Source organism: Rhipicephalus sanguineus, chromosome 10 (assembly GCF_013339695.2).
Source record: "Rhipicephalus sanguineus isolate Rsan-2018 chromosome 10, BIME_Rsan_1.4, whole genome shotgun sequence".
Classification (NCBI taxonomy): Eukaryota; Metazoa; Arthropoda; class Arachnida; order Ixodida; family Ixodidae; genus Rhipicephalus; species Rhipicephalus sanguineus.
This window is the reverse complement of record NC_051185.1, coordinates 122,754,145-122,782,004: the sequence shown is the minus strand read 5'-3', so window position 1 is coordinate 122,782,004 and position 27,860 is coordinate 122,754,145. Positions and strand designations below refer to the sequence as shown.

Genomic DNA, 27,860 nt, shown 5'->3' with positions numbered 1-27,860 from the left:
TGCTTTAATCCATGGCAGGAGCTCCGTGCAGTCACTTTGTTTTGCTGCAGCTTCTTCTTGACCCCTGAAATGCACATTTAAAACAGGCAATGTGGCCATTGATTTTTCTAAAGTCATCACAAGTGAGCCTTTGTCGATCGTTTCAAAAATTCATTAAGGTACCTTTTGCCATATGCCACACATCATACTCGTGGTCGGTTTCTGCCTTGTGTTTTTGCATGAAAGATTTCACTTGAAAATGACGGAAAATAATCCTCAACTGCCTTGCTTACTTTGCCAACAGCAGGCCACAGATGTATCTGCTGAATTGTGAAAAATGTCCGCTCACTCACAACTTGTACCCCCATCATCGAAAGCATTTGCAGTGCAACTGTTGCGTTGTTGCCCGAAAACAGCACTGCTGCACAAAGCTGCAAGTTGAGCACTGGCTGCTGTTACTCGACATCCTGGTGGCGCCAGCAGAGTGCGTGGCCTGACTGGCACTGGCCGTTAACCTCCACTAACGTTCCCTCGCACACATTCAGAAGGTCATGCAGGCACTTTTCTTGAACAAAGAAAATTCTCCTTTCTTGGCCAGATGTTTGCGTTTTGGGGTGTTCTTGTGGCCTGAAAGAAAAATTGAACACATTCTGACTACTTTCCAAATACAGCCACATTTGTCATGGAAGAGCCATGTGTCCTTTTTGTTTTGTAGTATGCAAAACTATCCGTTGCATAGCACTGCAGGATGTACTGTTCATCAAGGTCGTCCAAGGGGGAGTAATCAGGACCGTAATCTGGGTCGTTACAAGAGAGGCCATCTGGGCTCTTCCTGTATGCTCATTTCGACCTGTGTACTTGCATCTATCAACACTGGTCCACCAACCTGTATACCTGAGAAGTTGAAGAAACAGAATATGCAGCCCCATTGATACACCACTGTAACCAACGCAATATGTTAACTATGAAGCATGTCAGCAAAGTGTACAGCTGCAATCATGTGTGGAAATCGAAATATTCTGGACCTGTTACCTTTACGTCAAAAATGCACTGTTACAAGCACAGCCAATTCAGTTCACAGGAACGTACCTATTTAAATGGTCGGAGGCTTTGTTTGGGTGGAGTGCGAAGCTGTGCTTTTCTTTACATCTGCCTGCACACCCTTGCTGCGTGTTGTTGGCTGCACAGCTGCTTGCCCACACTGGTCAGAAGTTTGGGGATTGGAAGTGCTCACACCTTGTATCTCCTGTGGATGATCATCTGGGCAACCGTCAAGCATCGCGTCCAGTGAAACAGTGAGAAGAAGAAATATTTGGAAATAGATCTGCAGAACGATTCAGCCTATATAATTTTGTATGGGACAGTTAGCTGATACGTACCTGCTGGATTATCAGGTGAAGAGTTCTGACTTGAACTGGGGCCGAGCATTTCCATTTCACCATTTTCACTGCCCAGCAATTCTGCAAGAATCTGTAAGAACGCAATACATGTTCATTCTAGGGCTCAGTAAACCAAAGCTAGACCTGAGAAAGTTTTCCTATAAGAACAGATACATACAAAGCAAGACATGCCTGAACATTCATGAAATTACTGTTATATTATTTTGCAGTCCCATATTTCCTTTTTTGTGTGCAGTGTGATGAAAATACCATCACCTTAATTTCAATATACTGATATGTAGCATGTATGCATAAATCACTCTCAGCACTATTGCCATAACGAGCCCATTCAGTACAGTGTAGATTGTGAGCAGCAGAGCAATGTTGTACAAGCCGAGCTCCTGAACGAGAAAGCTAGGAGCATGAACACTTTAGGTGCCGGTGGTACGTTCGCTGACATCTGCTCTAAAATATGTGCATTCTGAAGTAATTACTGCTATCAAATCTGTCACACAGGCAATGATCAAACGTCACGGCAGCGATTATATGTTGTCGTCTCGTACGAGTTGCATCATCGTATGAGTGATTGTCGTATAGTATAGCTGCGACGATTCTAATTTTGAAAGAAAAATATGACCGGAGTCGGAATCGAACGAAACCGCCCGTGTGACAGAGTCACTATCGTTGACGATCAAGCCCGGCTCTGACAAGCATTTTTTAAAAGCGCGATCGCGAGCTGTCGCTGCTACGGGAAGATCGCGGCCGACTGGGCAGAAGTACGATGGACGGTGTCTGCGTGACGGCTCGCGATCCGCGCATCCCATAGAGATTCAAAGTGAGCGTCGCAGAAGCGAGGTAGCACTGTGAGCTGAGCACAGCTGCGGCACGCGCGGGCTCGCCAATAACTCCGTGCGGCTATGGCACATAAGAAGTCTTACAGCCTTACCTCAGTTTTTCTTCTTTTCGTGAAGGCAAGTCGTGGTGGCGGCGAGGGCCCCCTCAGGTGCGGAAACACAGAAGGAACTGCGTCGCTGTTCAGTCGCACAGACTTGATCGTCAATCCCAGCGACTGCATCAGAGACGGGCTTCGTACGTAGTCGCTGTCACGAAAGTGCTTGGAGCACAGCACACTTGCTCTCGTAGGTTTGAAGTCTTTTCTTTTAACTGCAGTGACCCATTCTGCAGCCATCTTCTGATCCCGAGGAAACTTATGAAAAGATACCTCATCGCGACCGAAAGTGCTGTAGCATCCATACGCCGCGCAGTACTGCGGCATCGCGAGTCCGCTTCAACCCCGCACAAACACAACTAGTGAATAACGGTGCAATGGCAAGAAATCCCTGCGAACTGTCACAACTGATGCTTCGCTATCGCAGCAGCTCTGTCCGTTCCTGTCGATGACGTCACCTATAGGGGGAGTCAACGTTTCTAGAACCAGGTCAGTTTCGCAGCTCCCCACAGACGCTTGCTCTCCGAAGTGGACGCAACGGCCGACGCAAGAACTAACGGCGCTGCAGTTCCATCTTGCATCATGCCTCACGCGTCGTCTGCTACAACATCCATGGGACCTATCGTCGTAGCAGCTTTAGGCGGCCGTGACAGCAGAGATTTAAACTTTTTCAATAACCTCTGCTGTTTTAAAAAGCGATTATTTCACAAGCTAAGCTCCGTGACCTGTAATAATTGTACAATCTCACAAGTCTAGCTCTACGTCCTCTCGCACGAATACTCCATTGCCGTCAACCTGTGTTTAGTCGCCACGGTGGAATAGTGGTTACGGTGCTCGGCTGCTGACCCGAAGGTTGCGGGATCGATCCAGTGGCGGATCCAGGGGGGGGGGGGGCGATTGGGCGATCGCCCCCCCCCCCCAAAGCTATAAGCCAACCCAACCCCCCCCCCCCCCCCCGCTTTTCACCTCACCGAAGGCCATTTTTCAGAACGTAGAATTTTTTCAGGTGGTCGCTGTGCCCATCCCAATCCGAGACTAGGGAAGCACCCCTCACACAGCCCAGCGCTTTTGTTAAGAGCGAAACAGGCTTTCTAGAAAAGATTTCTTCTGCGTCCTGCATCTTTCAAATAGGCACCGACGAGCACAAGCCTCAACTATTTTGCTAAAGCAACTGCTGCCTTTATGGAAGCGAGCTAAAGTTTCCTCCCCACTCCCAGGGCCATCAGCTCTTCAGCAAAGCGAGGGGTCTTCAAATTCTCCCATCTTTTTCTCAGAGACAGGAGTCTGTTCTGTGTCATTCAAACTGGCATCTTTCGTCCCACCACGGCCGGGCTAGACTGCACGTAGCGCGCACGTGCAGTCTAGCCCGGCCGTGGTCCCACAAAGCGTGCAGAACAAGTTACCTTTTAGTCAACCTTCAGCGGCTGGTCCAAAAAAAAAAAAAAAAAAGAGGGAAGGCAGGCAGTGGTGCTGTGAATTATATTCGCCGAAGTACCGAGCAAGCCTCCGAGAGCACGTGCGCGGGGTATAATCGAGCGCGACTCCGAAAGCTCCGTTTGACCGTCCTTAGGCTGCGGAGATAGAAAGGGCATTTTCTGGCAACACGACCGGCCAGAAAAAAAGGCAATGGGGAGGAGGGGGCGGGGTAACAAAGGGAGGCTTACTCCGAAACTACGTTCAAGGAATACTAGAGCTCGCCGTTGTGGGAATACTCATTTATCGAGCAGGTGGCCTGCCCTTCCCTCTTTCACCCTCCTCTTACCAACAACACTGATACGTGTTCCCCAATGTTTAGCGGAAATATGCGAAATTTTAGATAATGAAATGGCACTGAGCAATGCAACTGAGAACAAAAATAATGAGCATTTGGTTACTAACGTGAAGTTTTAAAGTTGGGCAACGCCCCCCCCCCCCCCCCCCCCCCCCCCCAACAACCAACCGCCCCCCCCCCCCCCCCAAAGCACACGACTACGGCGGTCGCATTTATTCTGTGGAGGCGAAAATGACACTGGCAGATGCATACTTAGATTTGTCATACTAAGCAAGTCGTAAAACAGAGGACCGTTGCTAATTTTCGGGCAAATTATTTCTGATTTCTTGAGAAAGGCGTACAACGCCAAGTATGGTTGATCAAGGTACCTGATTTTATTCCCTGAGCTCGGTTAGGCGACTCGTAGCGAAGTTAGTCTTCGCAATTCTGGTGGGGTTGGCGTTCAGAAGATATTTCTTGCAAGTCCCTCCTGCCCCGATTCGGTGAAGTGATGACCAGTGTTCGTTTCCGAGCCGCTCGTGCAACACGCGCATCAAGATGGCATTCTTCAGCTTTGACCCTTTCACACACGCTAAATCGAAAGAACTGCTTCCCAAGCGATCACCGTTCGCAAACAATCACGCACGGAGTACGGAGAAAGTGAGCACAGAGAAACGCGCAACGCGTTGCAAGCGGCTACTCCTCGCGCGTCTGAGATCGCTGCGGCAAGTGCGTCGCCTCCGCGATTAGCTTCGCCAACGCGTCATTGAGAGCAACGGTGCGTTGTCGTATCCGATCCCGGGGGCCACGGCAAGTGAAGCAAAATGGAGCAGCAGCGCCGTTTAAGCGTCGGCCGCCTGTGCCGGCACGCGAGCGGAGCTGCGAAACTGTATTGGTTCTAAAAACGTTGGGGGGAGTGTCCAAAGGTGGTCCAACGTGGCCGTGGGCCTTTTGCGGTGAACTCCCGCGCCGCGCCGCTGCTGCGCCGGAAATAATAGAGTTACTGTATAACTCTGCGCAACTCTGCCTTTAGGTAGCAGAGTTGCGCATCTGTCTTCCAACGCCGCTAGCAACCATGCATTGCAGAGAAGCTGCCGCTTGGGCCAATTTTTTTTATTTCTCGACGCCGCCGCTGCAGCGAACTGAATTAACACTAGCCATCGACAGCCAATGTTTATCGCCGGTCTTCGACACGCCAGGCAGGCTAACCGGCGACACGGTAGGCATGTCGCCTGCAAAAACGAAGTGCGACTTCACCGCATAGCTGTGGTTGCTAGCCGGACCTATGCGCTACTCTGCTACCTAAAGGTAGCATATACAGTGACTCTAGGAAATAACAGCCGCCGCCGATCCATCCATCCGTGGGCTTTCCGCGCTCAGGAAGCGCGCGGAAAGCGAGGGGCGTCTGCTACGCGCTGTAGTCTTTTGCGCCGAGTTTCCACACAGGGCACTTGACGTCTACTTAACCTTTATAATGCGGTGCGGAATGGAGTTTATACATCTTTAAGTGTTGTGTTAGTGCTGGGGCAATAACAGAATGCAAAAAATCATGTGTCATGCGGCATCAGCGTGGCCTAGTTCCTGTCACAGTTCGAGAACGTTGGTGCGTGCGTAGAAACGAGCAAAACGGACACGCACAAACAAGGAACGAAAAAAGAACTTATTCGCGCGAGTAATCAGTCAATAGCATCACGCATGTAAGAATTAAGAGTAATAAAAAAAAGTCAGTTACACGCGCAGTCAGCTGAAATACTTAAGCGTGGTGACTGCTTCACACTACGAGCTTTTTACTCGTGGTCGCCAGTGGTCTGCTATCCATATGTAGTACGTACACCGCTTTATTCGACAATTTGTTAGCCTCCCCTAGCACTTTAATATGGACAACGCACACCGGGAATACGTAATGGAAACAACAGAAAGAGTAGAGACGGTCATACGACCGCAATGCTGTTGGCTTATTTTTGCTTCTGAGGTAGCGTACAACAAGGCTCACCTTGCGCAAACATTTGAAAGAAAAGCAATGCCAGGTGAACTAACCTTATTCCACAAGTTTTTGCATAAAAGGCGTGATATAGAAAACGTTTTACGAACATACAGATATCATGAAATGAAGTTACAAATACACCCATTCTTGCTGTACAAGTTAAATAGCTGCCTGAACGAAAATATGGTCAGAAATTTGGTAACAAATATGTATACATACATATATATATATATATATATATATATATATATATATATATATATATATATATATATATATATATACACTAGATGTTTCGGAGCCAGCTGTGGTCACACATGCATCGGTCTTGTTTCTATCTACAGGGATATCGCTGAACGTCATCATGAAACCTTCGCGCGGAGATGCGCGCATTGCTTCAAACCTTCACCGTACGAAATGAAAACAGTTTCAAACAACTCATTCTCCACTTCAGATGTTTTCAAGTTTCTCGTAGGTTAGCGTCCGCGCGTTCCAGAGACTTTACAAAAAGATGTGGACGAGTAGTTACATAAAATATAATTGTTTCCGCGGTATTTGAGTGCGCGTCAACAGGGCATCCGAACGCAGTTTCCCGTTTTTTCCTGATGAGCGTCCACCACCATGGGCGTCCGGAGAGGGGTGCAAGGGGGGCGGCTGCCCCCCCCCCCCCTCTGAAATTTTGGATAATATATTTATATGCAGTAGTAATAGGGTGGCTAGTAGTAATAAGCTGCACACGTTGGTTAGCATAGGCGTGCGCACGGGGGGGGGGCAGAGGGGGCGGCCGCCCCCCCTAATTACCTAAGAGGTGGGGCGCAATGGGGCGCAAAATCTGCCCCATACATTCTTAATAGGGTGGGGGGTGCTGCGATGAACATTTGCCCCACCTGATGGGGAACCCTGCGCACGCCTATGTGCACCACGCTTTCGTGCTGAAGCTCCGGATTACTTAAACAGCGTGCCTGGTCGTCTCTTTAATAAATATAAAGAGCTGACCAGGCGGGTTAAGCAAGCCCCTTTCGTCGCTCAGACGCGTGCAATCAGCTGCTCTGACCTGAGAATGACGTTTGTTTTCGGGCGATCGCTCGTAACATGAAGTGAGACATACACGATGTTGCACTGTTATCATTTCATTTACTTTCGTTTGTCTTGTTCTTTTTTAAGACAGAAGCCTTAGATTCCTCATCGAAATTGACCGAAAATTGACCGTCGGCGTCCCGCGTCGCCACCACGAGTGATGCACAAAATCATGACGTGATGACGTCACAAATCGACAAAATTTGTGGCGCCACTATGACGTCATTGTGACGTCGCATAATGACGCCATCGCATCATATCGCCACTTTGCATTGCCTCCGTGATCTGGGGCCGATCACGGAGGCAATGTAAAAACAGGTGAGGTGCAGAAAGCTTGGAATGCCTTCGATCCTGTGGGCAGTCCGAAACCACATTATGTGCAGAAAGCTCTCGGAGAGGGGCGGGGGAGGATCACTGCATCGACTGAAGAAGAAGAAGATCGCTTTCGTTTTCGAGGCGAATTGCATAAGGGACCGTGTTTTTTTTTTCATGTATTTTTTTTTCGCGTACATTTTACTTATGCGGTCAGTCCTTCTAAATGTATGGGTAAGTCTTACATGCTGACATCAATATTGGTGACCACCACGTTTTTATCACCTCACGATGACAAATCGTCAGACCACACATCGCCATTATTTCTGGCCGAAGAAAGCGGGTTTGCGCGCCACACGCCATATTATTGTTGTTAGTTGTTACGCAAACGGCAAGCATGTCAAGTTTGTGATGCCATGACCTCTCGGTCATGTTAGGCATACGTTCGTGCCCCTCCATGCCAACTTTCCTATATACCAAGTGAACGAGACCTAAGTTACGCGAGTAATCTTTTTACTGGTACCGCGGCCACGCCGACGGACATATTCGGCTTCGAATGAAAAGGCTTGAAACAGCAGAGCGCGGGAGGCAGCCTTGTAAAACAAATCGAACGCACGAAACAAAAGATAGGATATGAAGGGTGCAAACGCATGAGCTACCCATTTACTACATGCATGTCTGCTACGTTCCCCTGGTTACCTCTACCACGACCTCTACTTTATTCTCTCCTGCGGCAAGTTTACGTTCATAATTCCTCACGAATGTAAATTAAGGGCCTTCTCTCACGACGAAGTGCGCGCAGAATGCGGTCCTCAAACAGCCACATAAATGTACACCACAGCGACGACATATCAGCCGAAAGAAAAAATACAAAATCCCCGTTTCACAACGCCCAAACGCGTTCTCTTTGCGATGAGTCGCTGCGGTATTATGTTGCGTTGACGCAGTATTAAATATTGCCCAAATTCCCGCGATTCGTTCGCCATGTGGCCCAATTCGTGTGAATTTATGATTAAAGGGACCGACAACTGCCCAGAACATGAAATGAGATGACTGCACTGATGGAAAGATTGTCCGTCGCATTGACTCAAACCAACCCTGTTTATCTCGTGAGAGGTGGATTTATGTTTTTATTTCTCCATTGAAAGTCGCGAAAAATGACCTTTGGCGCCTCTGGCGGCAAAAACATAGACGGTCCGATGAAGGCGGTCACGTGACCATTGGTTGGTGTATGCGTTCGACGACTTATCTGTTAGTACTGAAATATTGTTCCTTTCTTTATATTAAACGATATTACTTTATAAAATGTACATATAGGACTGCGTTAGTTGTATGCAACAAAGTGGCGCTGCCTTCGCTTGGCGTAATGATCCCATGCCGGCACAAGCCATCCATGTCGCAGGCACAGGCAACCTTGGGCGCAGGCCCACACAACGCTGTACAAATACCGAGAAGGTGTATAAAGCCACATCACCTCATTGTAACAGCTTTATATTTTCAAAAATGGTTTGCAAGCTCAAAATAAAGGTGGTTAAGCATAGCTACAGTAACTCCTGCGAAAGCAGAACAACGACAGCTTTCACAAGGGCTAGCGGCGTCGCTATCAATTATCAGCGTTGCTGGAGCAAGCCTTCATGCGTGTTTGGAGCCTTTCAGATCGAAAAATACTGCTTATAAAATAACTACGAGCTTCTAGTATAAACCACTGCAGCTACAAACGCTACGAAGGGTAAGCTTCCTGTCGCGCCGTAAAAAACTGGGTCGAGAAAAATCAATTGTCGGTCCCTTTAACACCCACTGACGGTCTTTTTTCTGCATTTTCTGTGGAGTAATTGCACGTGGAGTGCTTGCAGATGGCGTCAGACAAATTTGTTAAGTTCACTTTGCCTACTCATTGAAGGCATCGACGTGATTTTTTGGGTCAATTGCAAGTCCTTTCTTGTACTTGCAGCTTGCGAGGCGGTGGTCAATTTCTCATTTTCCACAGATGCAATCAGCGTTGCATGATTTTCAGTAGATATAGTGGGCCTTTTTTTTACTGGCTGAGAGCCATGCTGCGCGTACTTTCGATAAGCTTCCCGTATGTCCAAACATTTTTGTCACTATTTTCGTTTTTATGAAAACGGCGTGACGGAAAGACTGAAGCACACGATGCCTTTTCGCCTCTACAAACTCACCCAATTGTCAGTCCTACTTTCTTTCTCTTTCTCGCAAAGTCTCGTGGTCCAGAAGTTATTAGACATGGAGACCTTGCACGGTGAAGGCACGCGGCGAGCGTGAACATTGCATATTTTCATGTGCGCTATAAGACAAGATTTTCTTTGTTTCCCGAAGTAGCAATCACTCAGGGCGCTCATGATGATATGCACGTGCTAAACACTTACAAGGACAAAGACTTAGTTCCTCGTAGCATTCAGCATATTATAATCTCGCGTTACAGAATTGCTATCGGCATCACTCGGCCAGCCAGAACACCAGGCTGCTCTTAGATGAAAAATTCGGCAGATCCCACGTACCGTGGGAGTCGATGTTATGCGAAGCATGTGGCGGGTAGGTGACTGTGGCGTAACTTTTTTTACTGAGCGACACCTTACAAAATGACGCTAAAGATTTGTATATATTTTACACGCACACATATATATGTTGAAGAGAGTTGTTTACGGTTGGGTAAGGCAGCCAATGGCAACGTGGGTATTACCAAAACCAGAAGGGGTAAGCTGATATGTATTGCTTATACGTGTCCCGAAAACGCACGCACGTTTCACGAACCCGTGTGCATGTGTGCAAGAAGTTCTTGACAGTTCTTGAGCAAGGGCATCATCACCATGATCAGTGAGCACCAACAGCTGGTCGACTTGTTATAGGATCCGGTCGTGATCGTGGTGACGAGGGGTCCATGTGTAGTGAAGTATGTGGTATAGTAGAGCTGTTGGAATTCGTGGATGCCTCGGTCATTTCGTCGACGAATTATCTGTCGACAAAGCCAGCGACATGTCCGAACCTGAAGCCACCCTTCGTGTTGGTGAGGTATAGGCCGTCGAGGTTGGTAGGCCTGGAACGTAGATCAACTTCAGTGGATGGTGTTGGTCGTATTCGTAGACTACCTGGGCGTATGTGGCCTACGTACCCTAGTCTACAAAGCGGCTGTCAAGTAATCTGGCATCATCCTCGGTCACCATGAGGCCATCGCCCAGCCTCGTAAGAAATGAAGAGGACACTGCGTCGTTCTGGTGGACGAAGTGCACTTTACGGTGCTGTGATGTGGATATCATATGTAACATTCGTTGATGTATTCCTCCGGGGTCGAGCAATGCTCCAATATAGCTTCTTGAATCGTAGGAATACGAATGTAATGTTTATTAGACTGCTATAAAAGAGGAGTCAACACTGGAACTACACACGTTCATCTGATATGACGCCTGTATCGTAGGAGTACACATCGTAGGAGTATCATGTAGTGTTTACTGCTGTCTTGTAAAATTAGATAGCCAGCACCACAACCACAATTGACGTTCCACCGATAGTACGCCTGCGTATGCTGTTTTTCCAAGCCAGTCTATAGACCTAGCGTGGCCCTGTGGTAGAATACCTGATTGCCACGCAGAATGCTTGGGTTCGATTCCTGCTGGGATCCTAATTTTTATTATTTCCATTCGCTGAGTCAACGCTGCCGATGTTGGTTTTCCTTAACGCTCTAGTATTTAAGTTACCAACGTCTGTTCTCGCGTTCCTGGGTAGATATAAACTGTCAATCACCTGTGGCGCATACCCGTACACCGCGGCCTGTGGTAAACGGGTATGTGCCACACGTGTCTAGTGGAAAGGGTTTGACGACGTACGCGGATTTTAACGTTATTCATGTCATGATCCGGCAATCATATTCGTCAAATCCTCTTACCCTCTCATGCAAATGTTGGTCTACACCAACTTAAGGAGGCGATCATGAGAGCACCCAGACGTAGGCGGCTAGATAGATAGATAGATAGATAGATACGTAGATAGATACGTAGATAGAAACGCTCAAAGTGCCAGAGGTTCGCTAAGAAATGCTTCGCATTTAAAACAGCAAATAGAGAAAATTATTGTTTTTTGAAGCTTTTCTAGTTGAACGCGTGATTACTCAATAATGTCTCTGATTAGGCTGCGCAATGCACATTTCCAGAGCCTTACAAAAATCCCTAGATTCAATAAAAAGACGCCAAATCCCTGAAAGAGGTAGCAAATAACTAGATCTAGAGATCAATCCCTAGGATTGGCATCACTGCTCTCTGCCGTCCTCCTCCCCTACGCTCCGCGCGCGCCGGGGGGCGCCCAAAGTTCGCCGCGAAAAAAACCTTCGCAGGCATGTTGTAAGCGGTCGAAGATACCGAATTTGCAATAAATTCGCGAATTCAAAACCGCTTCAGTGTCCCTTTAATTTTCTGTCTCTCGGAGACCGGAACTTTGACTGAAGTATGTAAAGTTTGAGGTCGTCGAAGTTTTGACCTGCTACATTACAATGCTGTGCCACTGCTTTCAGCAATTTCGTCCCCGTGTCCAGGCGATGACCATTGTTATCCTTTCTTTTTACTCTGCTAACTTTTTCTATTAAAATTGGGAGCAACTGTCTCGTAGTAATTTGCGTTTTCTTAATAAGTAAAACATCTTTCTCTATAGTTTATGCATAACTTCAGGCTGTGGGGACACCCCTTGCAAGTGAGATTCAGCTTTAGAACATCATATATATTTTTTAATTACTTGACAGTTAAGTATAGCGCATTCAACTATTTGTAAAGGCTGCTTATTTTTTGTGTGTACCTGCATTCAATACCCCTCAGCTGTATCAGACTATAAAAATCGCAAAAGCCGCTCGACCGGTTCAAAGAAGACTGAATAGAACAATGCTCGAGCTGGGACTCCATGCTCGTTTTTTAAATTTTATTTCGAAGCATGGTTTAGTTCTTATGTAAATAAAAGTACAAGCCTTATGTATAAAAACAAAATGGCCGCCATGGTCTGATGTGTGTCGGGCCCCCTTGTGATTTTTCTGGATTTACGCCACTGACTTTGACGACCTTCGATAGGCCCTCCTCGGCTGACCTGAGCCTTTCTCCCATGGCGGTCATTTTCTGTCGCTCTGTCGCCAATGCAATCTCCAGCTCTGCGATTTTCGCCATGAGCCCACTCTGGACAGCCATCATGTTTTCCATTTTCTTCTCGAACTCGCACTGTCTACGTACACTTGGCATCAGCTTCTTCTACTTTCTCTTCCGCACAAACTTCCATCTTCTTACCTACCCCGCACCCTGAACACTTTACGGTCTTTTTGACCATGGCTAACACGTGACCACCGATGCCCACGTGTTAGAAAACTGTCGCAACAAATAATCACGGCGTACTAAAATACACTGCCCTAAGCCAAAAAGAACCACAAGAATCAATTAATACGTTGCACTTCAAAGCACCTCTGCGTTCACGTGTTGGTCTACGCGCAGACCTCAGCCACGTGGTGGCAGAAAAAACACACACACACACACAGTACAAAGTACTACAAAAAAAAAACGTACAACGCAATAGACCCAATCAAGCTTTACGCCCATGTACTCATAAAGCTACAGACAGAGGCAAGCTCGAATCATGCAAATACACTTATATGTTGCTGTCGTTCCGGAGCTCTCGAAAAACACGTCTTTCCTCCCTGACTTCCCGTCCTCTGGCGCTGGTGTCCTCACAGACACTAAAGTCACTGGAACGGGAAAAGTACCGCGTTCCTTTTCTCTTCGCCGCCGCGCCCTTTCGGTGGCTTCGCCACATAAATGGTCCAGCTCGCTCGCCTCGCTAGTGTCTCCCGGCCGCAGACGCACGGCGCTTTGGAGGGCGATTGTTTTTATAGGCTGAGGAAAGCGTGCAGGAACATTACGACATCCCGTATCGTTTTGAGACTTCATCGAAAGCCTATCGAGGCATCGAAGAATGCCCGAGTGCTGCGCTTTTGGGTGCAGCAACCGGCGGGAAACGGGCAAGGCCCTCTTTGCCATTCTCAGCGGGAAAAAGGATGCCAAGCGACGGGCTGTGTGGCTGCACAGAATAAGGCGGAAAAAATTTGTTCCCACGACTGATACCCGCCTTTGTGAGGTCCCCTTTTGGAATATGCCTGCGTGGTCTGGGACCCATACACAAAGAAAAATATTGATAAACTAGAAAACCTACAAAGAAAATCTGCTCGATTTATCTTTCGCTCATACAATCGCCTTACGTCAGTCAGTGCTTTGCTTCAGACAGCGAACTTGGAAGCCTTACATTTGCGGCGATATCGCGAAAGATTAAAATATATGTACCTGCTCTATCACAATAAGCTTGGCATTGATTCCAGTGCGTATACAGAAAAAGTCGTGCGACGACCCACGCGGGCGGATCATTAAAAAAAATTACAGGAATTTTCTTGTAGAACCAACTCGTACATGGGCTCTTTTTTTCCACGAACTATACGCGAGTGGAATCGCCTCCCTGGTAGGATGGTGGAGGCGGCGACAGCGGCGTCATTCTTATCGGAGCTAAAGAACTTATAGCACGTTTTCCTGCCATATTTGTACTCTTTGTTTTGTGACGTTGGCACGATTTTTTTTCTTTGCTTGCTTTCATGCGTTCTTAGTACACGAGTGATGTTAGTACGCATTTATATATGTATTATGCTATGTGCAATTGCATGCCATACACTGTATATTTTTCTTTTTTTTTTACCGCGTTCGAAACTGTGTGTTCGCGGCATTTTCTGTGCGTAATATATTGTGAAAATGTTCAGCGCGCTATGTTTATATGTTACCCACTCCTGCTTATGGCTTCATTTGAAGCCAGCAGAAACCCTGTAAATAAAAAAATAAAAAAGCGCTTCATTGAGAATTCGCGAATGTTGTTTCGGGGAATGTTTGCGCCTACCCTGCACTAGTGCAGCTTGTTTCGCGTGGTTGTCGCAGGAGGTTCATGCACAATAACATTGCCGGGCGGCTCTTTATTATGTTTGGCGTAAAATTGACGCCTTTGGCCTCACATATAATAATCAGCGCGCCATGAAAACTGACTCCTACAGATTGGTACTGCCTGACGTATGACGAACACAAATAACAGGTGGTAGCATGAAAATATTAGCTGATGCTCTCGCGGCCGGTTCGCTTGCTTGATATGCACCAAAATCGGTATTGCGTGTCGTGATTGTATGACGAACATAAATATCTTGCGGTAACACGAAAATAATGGTACGCATGTCATGTAAGGCATGATTTACATGCCATGCTCATGATGCTCTCGCGGCCGATTCGCTTGCTTGATATGCACCAAAATCGGTATTGCGTGACGTAACCGTAATGCGAACGTAAATAACAGGCGGTAACATGAAAATAATGGCACGCATGTCATGCAAGTCATGATTTACATGCCATGCTCATGATGCTGTCGCGGCCTCGCTTGTTTGATATGCACCAAAATCGGTACTGCGTGACGTGACTGTATGACGAACATAAATACCCTGCGGTAACATGAAAGTTATGGTACGCATGTCATGTAAGGCATGATTTACATGCCATGCTCATGATGCTCTCGCGGCCGGTTCGCTTGTTTGATATGCACCAAAATCGGTATTGCGGGACGTGACTGTATCACAAACATAAATACCGTGCGGTAACATGAAAATAATGGTACGCATGTCATGTAACATCTAGTTCACTATACAATGCATGTTTGACATGCATGCATGTTAAGTCACAACGCGAGTTAAACGTACGTATATTCTGGTATATAGAACGCATGACCTGTGATTTATGTTCGTCACGCACCCAGGTCATGCCATACCAAATTTGCTATACATCCAGTTAACAAAACGGCAGGAAGCGCGCCAAGACAGTGCAATGCAAATCGTGCCGTAAATGTCGTGCATGTTATTATTTTCATGCTACCACCTGTCATTCATGTTCGTCATACAGTCAGGGCGCGCAATACCAATCTTGGTATATATAAAGCTAACGAAATGGCCGCGAGCATACCAAGAGCGTGCCATCGAAGTCATGCCATACAGACACACAAGTCATGATTTTCACGTTACCACTTCTCATTCGTGTTCGTCATACAGTCACCTCACGCTATACCAATTTGGGTGCATTTCAAGCTAGCGAACCGCCCGCCATCGCAGCATGAGCGTGGCAAGTAAGTCATGCCGTACATGACATGGAAGTCATGATTTTCATTTTACCACCTATCACTAACGTTCGTCATACAGAAAAAGCTCGTCATAAAATTTTTGATATATATGCATTTCATTAAACGACCGCGAGCGCCCCGAGACCATGTAATGTAAATCATATTTTACATGGCATGTCTCTCATGATTTGCACGTTATAACCAGTCACTTATGTTCGTCATACACTCTTGTCACGTACGCCATACCAATTTTGTTGTGCATCAAGCTATCGAAGCGGCCGCGAGTGCACCATGAGCATGGCATGTAACTCATGCCGTACATGGCATGCATGTCATTATTTTCATGTTATCACCTGTAATTTATATTCGTCATACAGTCATGTTATGCCATACCAAATTTGGTGTACATCCCATTAACGAAGCAGCCAGGACAGCACAAAGTCGGGGGCGGCTAGATAGATAGATAGATAGATAGATAGATAGATAGATAGATAGATAGATAGATAGATAGATAGATAGATAGATAGATAGATAGATAGATAGATAGATAGATAGATAGATAGATAGATAGATAGATAGATACGTACAAAGTCGCAGAAATTCGCTAAGAAATGCTTCGCATTTAATAAATGCAGACAGCCGAGCGCGTAAACGCCGCGCAGTTCGCATTTCTTTATCGCGTTAGTACGCGTGCGTGCGCGTGTAGGCAAGTGAAAACTGCCGCTATTTCTTTTCTAATCAGTCAGAGAACAACGGTACGCTTCATTCGGGGCTGCAAAAGCGCACGCAATGCGCAAAACATGCATTACTCCACGTGAAATCAGCACCGCACCGCCGCCGCTTCGGCCGCGCTGGACCAAATATGGCGGTGCGCAGGATGGTCGCGGTACTTTTCCCGTTCCAGTGACTTTAACGGACACCAGCGCCAGAGTTCCCTCTAGCGTATTTATAGGAAACTCTATGAATGTGACCACCACGTACTTTCGATGTCGACGTTAAATAACCAATCGCAGAAGGCAGGTGGCAGTTACTATATATGCTACCTTGCATATATGCAGTAGCTCTAGTTGAGCGTATATAAAGGGTGTTAGGGCTTCGGTATCATAGCTTCGGAAAACATTGCGATCGTTGGCGTAATGCAGAAACGGAGCGCTTTATCCAAAATCCAAAAGGGCATGCTTATAACGGTGGAAGCATATCCGAAACGGCTAAGTTTGTGAACTGTTCGCGTGCCGCCGTGGTAAAAAGAGTACCGTGCATGGCAAAATGGGACTGTCCAAAATTAGCGACGTACCTGGCAAATGTGGTGCACCACGGGCCATAGATGACACGAGGTCAACGACGGCTGCGGACATGCCTTCGGGCGAACGGACGCGTGCTACCGTTGAGCAACTGACCATCCAGATGAACCAAGGGGCTACCAACAGTGTCTCCCAAACTACTCTTCAGCGAAGGTTGCTGCGTCTGGGCCTCCGCAGCAGATGTCTGGTTCATGCACCCATGCTGTTCATCAGCGACGAAGGCTGGAATTTGCACGCCAGTACCGCAAATGGATGTCCGCCGAGTGGCGACAGGTGGCGTTTTCCGATGAATTATGCTCCATAGGACAGATGGACGTTATACATGTCGTGAAACCTCTGAAAGCAAACACCCTGCAACCATTGCCGGAAGGGTCCAGGCTGGTGCGCAATCTAGCGCAGCTGGCCATGGCACTGGAGTCGGCATGGCTCAACATCTCAGTGAACACATTTAGGAACCTTATTGACTTTCTTCCTGCACGTCTCGCAGCAGTCCGCCCTGCGAAAGGTGGTTATTCTGGCTTTTGACAGGTGGTCACATTAATGTGACTAGGCTGTGTAGCCATAGGCGTGCGCACAGGGGGGGGGGGGGGGCAGGGGGCGGGCGGCTGCCCCCCTAATAATCTAAGAGGGGGGGGCGCAAAATCTGCCCCGTACACTGACTCTTCTAGTCACCTAAGAGGGGGGGGGGCGCAAAATCTGCCCCATACATTGACTTAGTCGGGTGGGGGCGGGCGCCGCGATGAACCTTCGCCCCCTCTGATGGGGAACCCTGCGCACGCCTATGTGTGTAGCAAATAGAGCCAATTCTGCGAGGTTCACCAAACATTAAATATCAAAGGGGCCAAGCCTGTAGACAGGAGCACCAGCAAGTACGGCTGACGGGAGACCGACAGGGAGGCATAATGAAAGCCCCGTGCCGATTCGGCGAATTCATGGCGAAAAAAAAAAAAATTAAACGGCGCGCGTTACCGGAAACTAACTTGCGCGTAACATAATTCATGACGTCAGTTCCGTGCAGTGGAGGAGTCGTTTCTGTGTGGCATCGGCTCCATGCACCGCGCGGCGCAGCAGTCTGCCCTATTTATTTTCGTCCATTCTAACCACCCTAGCGCCGCATGCGGGCCGGGTACGCCTTGCGAGTCTCGTTCACTAATGGCAGCCGAGAGTGACAGGCGAGGACGAAACGGCACTGAGGGGAAGAGTTTGCGCTACCTTTGACAAATACAGGGACCCTCCCCAGAGTCAGAAGCGCAGTGAAGGGTATTACAATCTTATCGCCATCTTCACAGCCTATGTCATGGTAGAAGTGCTGCCTTTATCCCTATGGATGTTCTTCATGAACTCACTGTGTCAATGCCTGAACTTTATTTCACACATGGTGTAATTTATTTGCACACTTAAAAAGTAGAATAAGGCAAAACAATAAAACCGCAACGTTCAGGAGAGGCTCTCTGAATGCATGGCACGTCCCACAAATCTGCGGTGCAACATAGACTTGCTCCACAAAACACACGTGATTATCATAATGAACAATGGTTATTTGTGCACTTACCTCTGACAGAGGTAAGAAAACACAATAAGCACACATCTTAAAGGCATCATATCAAAAGAAAGTTCAACTTCATGTAACATAACAAACGTGAATGCAACATAATGGGCTACATATGTGCCAGCTACAATATACATTTTCTCTAACTACAAGAAAGAAAAAGCCCAAATATTTCAGTTTAACTGCTCTTTTGCATGCCTTCTGAGTAGAGTACACTATGAAAACTACACTTGGAACGATAATGCCCATTAAGTGCATGCAGGTAGTAGTGTCGGTGTAGCTGTGATGACCAGGTAGTCAGGAACTAGGAAATGCATGTGCGCTGCGACACTGCTTTCTGCACTGCATGGGTTCAGCACACACAGATACACATACAACATATATACACGCATAATGTAATTGTAGTGTCCAAGTGTTCAGGCAAAAATAAAGTGCACAAGGGACAACTTTCTGGACACAGGGCAAAAAGGCAACTCTGTCATCTTATGCAGTCAATGCCATTGAGTCTATGACAGACTAGAAATAATCCAAATTCTAGGAGTGTCACTCATAGTGACTAGCATTTCTTATCACTCCCAGCGGCAGTGCAACAAAAAGCGCTAGGCATAGTCAATACGCTATAAGCCCAATAGTTCAGTGAATCATGCATGACAGGACATCACTGTGAATTTCTTGCAGTGAAACACAACTGGCTTGGTCTCCATGTGCAGAAATGCCTTATGTGCAACAATTCCATGAAGGCCCACCTCATGAAAACTGCAATGACTAGCCAAACTATATGCATTAATAAGGTGTCATGCAAAATGAGTGGCATCATCCTGACAAGTACTGTTACTTTGCACACTGACTTCATGCAGTACGTAAACACACTACTGTTTCACAATGTACAGCATCTAAAAAGGCAACAAAAGCACACTGATAAGCAAAATAAAAGGGTACCTCAAATAGTTTTTAGAATGAGCGAATTAATATAATCAAATAGGCTACAACACTATCAAATTATTCACATCACACTTTAACTGAAGCACCTTGCATCATGGGAGCTAAAGGCAGCTCAATGTGACCCTCCTTCATAGCACTGCTTTTCCTCCTCCTCAACTTGTTTACTGGATTTCAGATTTTCAGATTTTTTATTGATACGAATACAAGAATGTTACATGTGTTTAGAATACAAAAGGAGGTCCCAAAGTCGAAGACTGTATCGGGTCGGAGATAAGTTACAACAGCCAGCACATATTCGAGCTTCGTGCCGCCAGCTGTTGCTTGGCCACGAGCCACTCGCATTTTTCTCTCCAGTATCGGCAAAAACTGGTAAGTTTGCAGACAAGCAAAGTGTAAATATGGGAACTAGGATGACGATACCCCGGTGTGAAGTCAAGTGTATTGGCTTGGGCTAGTTGGTATGTCATGACGAATTGTATAGCGCAAACGGGGTACTTGGACAGACAGCGCCTGTCCTCGTTTTCTCTGTCTGTCCAAGTACCCCGTTTGCGCTATACAATTCGTCGTGAAGTCAAGGCCACAAACGCCCAGATTCTGGCATCCAATGGGTACAAAGAGCTTGTTGCTCGGTGTAACGATGTGCCACAATCACTCCGCTCGGCAGTTGTTTTGCATGGGCTTGACATGTTGCAATCACTATGTTTACGACCCACAATGCAGTGAGGGTGATTCATGGCACGCGAGAAAAGGAACAGAAACTTGCCACCTTCGAATAACACGCCCGATGCTCAACCAATCGAGCTACAGCGGCTGTCGTGCCCTCGTCCGCATTATCAGGTATTTATGTGGAGGTAAATACTCGATACAGGCATATAAATACCCAATAAAGAAGACGAGGGGACGACCGCTGCTGTAGCTCAATTTGATAAGAGCATCGGGCACGTAATCCAAAGGTTGCAGGTTCGGTCCCTGCCAGCGGCAAGTTGCCTTTTCGTCCACTTTACTTTGTTTACATTTATATCGTAATTACTACAATACAGTAAAAACAGTACAATTAACGTCTCCTATACCTTCCTTGGCCTCATTATCTGTTGGTTTTCGTTAAGGCTGTATCAACAAAGAAATGAGCCCTTGGAAAATTCCCTTCTTTTGTTTAAGCCCGACTCTTAACATCATATGTCGGTGTGAATTTTGAAATACTTACACTCGCACGATCATGCTCTTTCGATAAAAAATAAAACATTCTTGGAACTTAAAGTGGAAAGTAAGACTAGCAGCCGCTTTGAACGACATTTGCCAGTGTAAGAAGATGCAGCAGAGAGAACAAGTCCTGTCCTTAAGGTCCTTTATAACGTCTATAGACTAATAAAAGACACACTTTTAAGGGGGTATGGTAGGATAAACGGGTCATCTTGGCTTCAGCTCTAAATCTCAGGAACTCTTATACATTTTATTGTCAAATGTTGTGTGCTCAATAAGAAAGCTTTTGGAATTCACTTTGTGCAATTTCGACCCTGTAGCTTTTGTTACTATTTTGTATTGTACCAAATTTTATACTGGGGTGTAATATTAAATGTACCTTTTCTCAGAAACGAAAAGCAGTATTATGACCGTGAAATCTGGCACGCTAATTCCACATGGTAGTGGCATTAACCCCTAGCTCTAAAAACGAGTTCCTATACTTGTATCACAAAAAAAAATGTCACGTGCCGTAAGAGAGACATTCCAATTAATCATTTTTTTTCTTAATTATAACTGACACACTTTTTCAAAGTTCTAGGTTCTTACTATTTAGAAGAGATTTAAGTATCACCTGAGAAAATTTCAGCGCAATCAGTCTGATAGTTTTCCAGGAAAGGTACATGAAGTTTCGAAAAATTTCAAGAAACTGATTATGACAAAAATGCACCTTTGTGTTTAAAAACACATGCGGAAAGTGCACACAACATAAGCCAATGACTCCGCGACAAAAGCATAATTGCCGGGGAAATTTGCAATCAAAACTTATTAAAATGGTAGGAAATGAATATATTTAATCGATCTAGCCATATTTATTATAAAAAAATACATACATATAGAAAAGATGATGGAAAAACAACATGTAAACAAGCCCTTGCGTCAGGAGGTGCAGTTTTTGACGCCATTTCTAAATGGCTGCAAGCGCTCCTATGCACTCTTCAATGCACGGTTTCGCTCCTCAGGGTGTGTATTTTTTTTTGTTTTAGTAATGAAATCAAAACTTGCTTTTTTGGTCGATCTACCCTACCATACCCCCTTACCATAATAGAAAAGTAGTACAGAAACTTATGAGATCAACTATATTTTGTGTTTTCTGGCTTACCAAGATTACGTGCACGGATGTCCCTGGTTTCTGGAAATGTAATCTAGCTATGCAGCCTTTAGGAACCCATTAAATTGTTTACAATGCTCTATTCACCACACTTCTGCAAGTGAGAACAAGATTGTTTCGTGAAGGCGACCTTTAAACTTGCATTTTGTTTTCAAAGGGCCCCTCACCACACCCCACGTGGAATTTCGGTTAATCATTGGAAGTCTTTAAAGGTGGCGTCTGGTCAGCACCTCCACAGAAGGATGTTTCAAACGGGCTTATTATAGGAGACATGAAATGAAATTAAGCCCCCTTGCCTCGAGTGACATACTCCAGACTGTGGGAGAGAGCATTTTTACGTTGACATGATGCTTCTAGGTGCAAGTGGCAGCATTGCATGCTACGCACTGGACAAACCAAAGTCATACACCATGGTCAGCGACGTTTCATGACCAATGCGTGGCTCCATAGACTGGCCATGGACATTTTGAGTGCTTATTAAGCTCTCGCAAGAAACAGGTCCCACGAAAAGAAGGGCATTCTATTAAAATTTTGACCATTTTCACGGCACACACATTTTATAATTAGCAGTGATGTTTGCACTACGCTTGTTTACAATGACTAAAAATAGTGATGAGCCTTTTAAGGAGCTTCCAAAATGCCTTTGGAGCTTCAAAAGAACAAAACCTAAATCTACGGCTTCATTCCAGTCACAGCACAGGCCTGCCATAGCAACACTATGGCGTAATGAGTGACTTTAAAAATCTGACCATCATCTGCCAACCTGCTGGTTATCTTCGGGGCTCATATAACCATGTCACGTGCTTAAGTGCATGCACCAAGTGTCACAGCGCATACACAAGTCTCTGCAAACACCTCCACGCTGTCTGAATTGACATAGCATCAGCAAAAGCAGGCATTTTCCTATATCAATCCAAGTACAGGACACTATGGGGCAAGATATAAAATTACAGGTTTGTACAGGCTTCAGAGATAAAAATTTTTGGACTTTTCCAAGACCCTGCCAAGGCTTTTCCAAGCATCCCACGTAACACCTCTTTATTATATAGCAACGTTTCTAAAACACTACAGATAGCATTGCTACTTTAGAAACACAAAAGCTGTGAGAAATACCCAACCTCGCTGACACTTTCTTGTAATAGGTGGCGTTCTCCCGCTTCACTTTTTGAAGTACTTATGGAACAGGCACTGGCACAATGAACTTGACTTTCTTGCACTGCTCGCTTGACAGAAAACAACAACAAAAAGTGCAGGAGATTCCGACATGCAGTCCACACAAGATAAACTAAGAAGTGAAAAAACTGACTGGTGGGGAAGTTAAACAACAGGATTAGAGCCATTAACAGAGGAAGCAAAGCAACACTGGCATCGCTCACTCTCTCCCACAGGGGTCAGTTCACGTGCATTTGTAGATCATACCAAGTCTTACACAGCCAAACACAGGTAGGCTGAACTATGTCCACACAGAACAACTGCAATACTCTCTGAAAATCCTATGCAGACATATATAGTAGCACTGTGCCATGCATGTATCAAAAATGTTCACCACCATTTTCAATACTGATGCTATGCAAACAGGCTTCTCTAAAGAGTACCGCAATCATTTCTAGCATCATTGGAAACATTCATGACAAGAAACTGTTTGCGCATACGCTGACAAACAAGGCATCGAATCCAAGGGGAATTACATGCCATGGAGAATAAGAGCATGACGCGTGTATCAAAACATAAAGCAAGGGCCTTATTTGAAATTCATATTTGCTTGAAAATCCTTCACTGCAACACCGGTGTGTAGTGCGGTGAAGCATACAAATCGAGATGGAAAGTTGGTTGAAACAGTGCGTTGCACGAGACAAGGAGAGGTCATGCACTCAACTCACAACAGAAGTTTGTTTGAAAAAAAAAAAATTATATATATATATATATGCTTGATAGACAAAACAGAGTAAAATCAAAGATAATAAAAGCATGTACTTTGGCACCAACAAGTCAGGCTTATCTTTATCACACAGTGCTAAAGAGAGTTGACTAACGCTATCTTTATCTGTCCGTGTGATATGGGAAGGCCTGAACCACCTCGCATGTGGTGAAAAAATCCATAAACAGGGGTGGGTGCTCAAGCCGAAGTTTCGACAAGTGGACTTGTCTTCTTCAAGGCTGGAGCTTGAAGTTCCAGAGTCTGGAAGTTCAGCCTTGAAGAAGACAAGTCCACTTGTCGAAACGTCGGCTCAAGCACCCACCTCGTTTACAGATTTTTTCATCGCGATCTTCAATCTTCCACTTAATGCCATTTTTTGGACTCGCCTGTTGTCTGATTTTTGTGTATAAATAAAATCTTGGTGTCAGGAACGCTTGTGCAGAGCAACCGCATTCGCGGCAATGCTTTGTCAAGAACGAGCGCACATCACTCCCTATATTCCCCAGTGTTCACGAAGACGTGTGTTTACACACTGCCCGGTTTGACCAATGTAGGAAGCACATCAAAGGAATACGATCCAAGACACCTATGCAGCAAGAAACACACTTAACAGTGGGTTTAATTTTACACCCCTGTGCTTACCTGCTGCCTCCACATTTTTCCGTACAGTTGGGCAAAGGTTTCGGAGTATGTTTGGGGCAGTAAAAACCACATTCACACCATACCTACCAAATACATTCTTTAGCACGTGTGACAGGCCATGCACACACGAATTGGCCACTGTTTTCTTTGCCTTTTTGCCTACATTGGCCCCAGTATCTGCTTTCAGCTGTCTGGACAGATTTGCGCATGCCTCAGAGATGGTGGGTGACCTCAATAATAATGTTGTCTGGGGTTTAACGTCCCGAAACCATGATATGACTATGAGAGACGCCGTAGTGGAGGGCTCTGGAAATTTCGACCACCTGGGGTTTTTTAATGTGCACCTAAATCTAAGTACACAGGCCTCAAAAATTTATGCCTCCATCGAAAATGCAGTCGCCCTGGCCGTCCCGCGACCTTCGTGTCAATAGCCTAGTGCCATAACCACAACACCACCGTGGCGGGGTGGTGGGTGACCTCAAGTCTCTTGCTTCAGGTCAAGAAGCTTTTCTGTATGCTGTGGATTTGGTGATGGCAGAATGGACACAGTTCACCACAATGGCCTTCTTAACAATGTTTGAATGGCCGGAATTGTAGCTTACCAAGGGTTTCATTGACCTAGGTCCAGCTAATGTGGTCTGCCTGGAACATTAGCTTCACATCCAGAAACTGGATCTCCATGTTGTTTGGGAGTTCATGGGTGAAGGTTAGCCTACACTCAGCTTGCTTAAAGGCCTCCGGGACTACCTTGAAACCAGTGTTTGCTGACAGAATAAACAAAATCGTCAACATAGCGGAACATACGTAAGTGCATCCCCTCCAAAGATCCGTCCAGATTCTTACTAACATAGCTAAGATATCTCTCACTTAGAGCTGGCACTACACAGGAACTGTTGCAGCCCCCCCCCCCCCTCCACTCTTAACTATACAGGTTATTGAGCCAAAATACTGCGGTCAAACCAGATAGAAATTTAGAAATTCCAAAAATCTTCTACTCATATGCAACATTTCTTTTGAAACGCTTTCTCATCACATCTCACATCTTTATGTTACACATCTTTACAGCCACCTTATATAAGAGACCAGGCACATGTCCTGTGCACTCTCCTTGTCCATTGTCTGCCAACGCACTGTTTCATTGAAAGTATACAAATAGGAGGCATAGCACCTGTGTGCGTTACAGCTACACAATTTTCAGTGCCTTTTTGTCTCATAACAATATCGCATGCCATTCCTCGCGCTTTTGCTGTGTGCGCAGCACTTTAGCCGGCGTGCTATCAGCATATCATAGCATTCACGACAGACAAGTGGCAAGTGCCCAGTTTTCATGAAAGGAAATGCAAGCAAGCCAGATGACGATTATTGTCATCTGGCTGAAGACGCCCAAAAGACGCCCAAAATTTTAGAGTGTATGATACTGAATCTATTTGTGATATGAAGCTATTTTGTGATCTTATCCAGATATGATACCTCCGAGTTAGATTGTAGCATTGCTTTTAAAATTGGAAATTTGCCAGGTCTGTGCTGATGCACCATGGTGAATGGAAACGATAGTCTTGAAACCCCTTTCCTGGGGTATCATTCAAGAAATTCAAACATTTTCAAGGAGAAACAATAATTCTAGGGCTTTTATGAAAAACATACTTCCTAATTTCAAGGGTATGAAATACCCCTGTGCAAACTGAACTATTTCCGCCTCGCACTAGGCAATTCCAAGTTATGCCTGCGAATTTCCATATTTCATCGTTCTCTGCCATCATTTGATCGTGCTTGGCACAAGTGGAACTTTTAAAGCCGTGCCACTATGCCCACTGGAATTCACCAGATGTGAAACAAGGCAACTCTGCTTTTATCGACATGATTAACGTCTTTCACGTTTGGCAAAGCTCCTGGTCACTGTCATTGTCTGCACATGCAAAAAAGCCCCTTCTAAACCAGAGCAAGTGAAGCAAGTGCCAAACCTACAATGAACAGCATTAAAGCAGTATACTAGCTGACGACTTTTGAAATGAGTACGGCAAATTATTCCTTTCCTACATGCAACACTCTAGAGAAGTGCTTTCAAGCAGAAAGCATTTTGAAGCACAATCATGTCCGACTTGAACTGTCCGGTGCATTCACACATTTATGTAAATGGCACATAGTGACATACTAATCACATGGCAGCAAGCAAATTGACGGACTTGTGACATAGACTCGTTCCCAGCACACATAAGAAAAACCATACATATGCTGGCTGTAGTTTTCCAAGGCTGGCAGCTGCTGATGCAGTAGCGCTGCCGACTTTCAAGCCAGCCCCAGCAGACTGTCGTCTTCATCTTCCTCGCTGGCTGGCAAAGAGACAGTGTCGGACGGGTGCTCCTCGTTCACGTGCTGCTCGAGGCTCGAGGACTCGGTGAACACTTGCTCGCAGCTGGCACACGGGTAGAGCACCTGGCCATCGCTGGAAACGTGACGCTGCAGGTGTTGCATGAGTGCCTTCTTGCCCACAAACGTGAGCTGGCACAGAGGACAGCTCATTGGCTGGTCCTGCTCGGCCACACTGGCCTCGGCAACAGCTGCCGTGATGCCGTGACTGCAGCGCAGGTGTGCCGCCAGGTGCTTGCCCTGGGCAAAGGTCTTGGCACAGTGCGGGCACTCGTGTCGGGGCTGGTCGCCATGGGTGCGCATGTGGCGGTTGAGGCCACTCTTGTGAGTGAAGCGGCGGGCGCAGCATCGGCACGAGTACGGCTTTTCGCCGGTGTGGGTGCGCCGGTGCACAGTCAGGTTGCGACGGAACACGGTGGAGTACGTGCACAGGTCACAGTAGAAGCGCCGCGCCCCGCCCGTCACCGGAGCCCGCCTGCCCAGTGCAACCCGTGGGCCTGCAAGTGAGTCAGACGAGCACTTCATTGCAAGATATTGCACCAAGTTCCTGCTTCAATATAGTGTAATCATAGTTTGTGCCAGCACTTAATGCAACCAGCTGTAACCTTTTCTCACATGAAAGGAAAAACTCATTTTCAAAGAAATTTCAGACTGAATGCAAGATTACTAATTTATTATACACTCACAACTCTGAAAACAAGTAGTGAGGATGGAGGCATAGGAGCTCATGACTGCAGCATGAACGGTCCCCTTTTCCCATGAATTCAGACAGAAAAATTCAGCACTACATGAAAATGAGAGCAACATTAAGGCATATTTGATGACAGGCACATGTATCGCTCGAGTCATACATGCATGACTCACTATTTCTATTCTGTGTCTTTATCACACCTTTTTACGCTTTGAATCAAAACCAACTTGCCCAACTTTCCACTGATCTGCTGAAATAGATGGCATTACAGTAGATCTGATCAAAGATCAAGGCGGTTTTGTTCGTCAAACTAGCAACACTCTACACTTGATGACTTAAATCGTCAAATGGACTAGAGTGCTGAAAAGATGCCAATATTTTACTAATACACAATAAGGTAGGTGTAGAACACTTAATGACCTACGACTGATCTGCCTACTTTCAGCATTATACAAAGTAATTATGAAGGTAATTTTGCATAGGAAAAGAAACACATTTGTC

At 46.0% G+C, this 27,860-nt stretch overlaps 1 protein-coding gene across 1 annotated transcript; it reads right to left on the bottom strand.

Annotated features, from left to right (window-relative positions):
- Positions 1-518: 518 nt before the first annotated feature.
- On the bottom strand, positions 519-27,208 carry LOC119372416 (zinc finger protein 358). The gene is made up of 4 exons (XM_037642892.2): positions 24,904-27,208; positions 1,359-1,449; positions 1,069-1,239; positions 519-606 (listed from the first exon to the last, which is right to left on the bottom strand). Exon 1 carries the CDS (start codon positions 27,191-27,193, stop codon positions 26,588-26,590), a length of 606 nt encoding a protein of 201 aa, XP_037498820.1. The 5' UTR covers positions 27,194-27,208; the 3' UTR covers positions 519-606; positions 1,069-1,239; positions 1,359-1,449; positions 24,904-26,587.
- Between the last annotated feature and the right edge of the window lie 652 nt (positions 27,209-27,860).

Bases quoted from the DNA above. Each gene is read 5' to 3' on its own strand.
- LOC119372416 (XM_037642892.2), bottom strand. From the start codon at position 27,193: ATGAAGTGCTCGTCTGACTCACTTGCAGGCCCACGGGTTGCACTGGGC.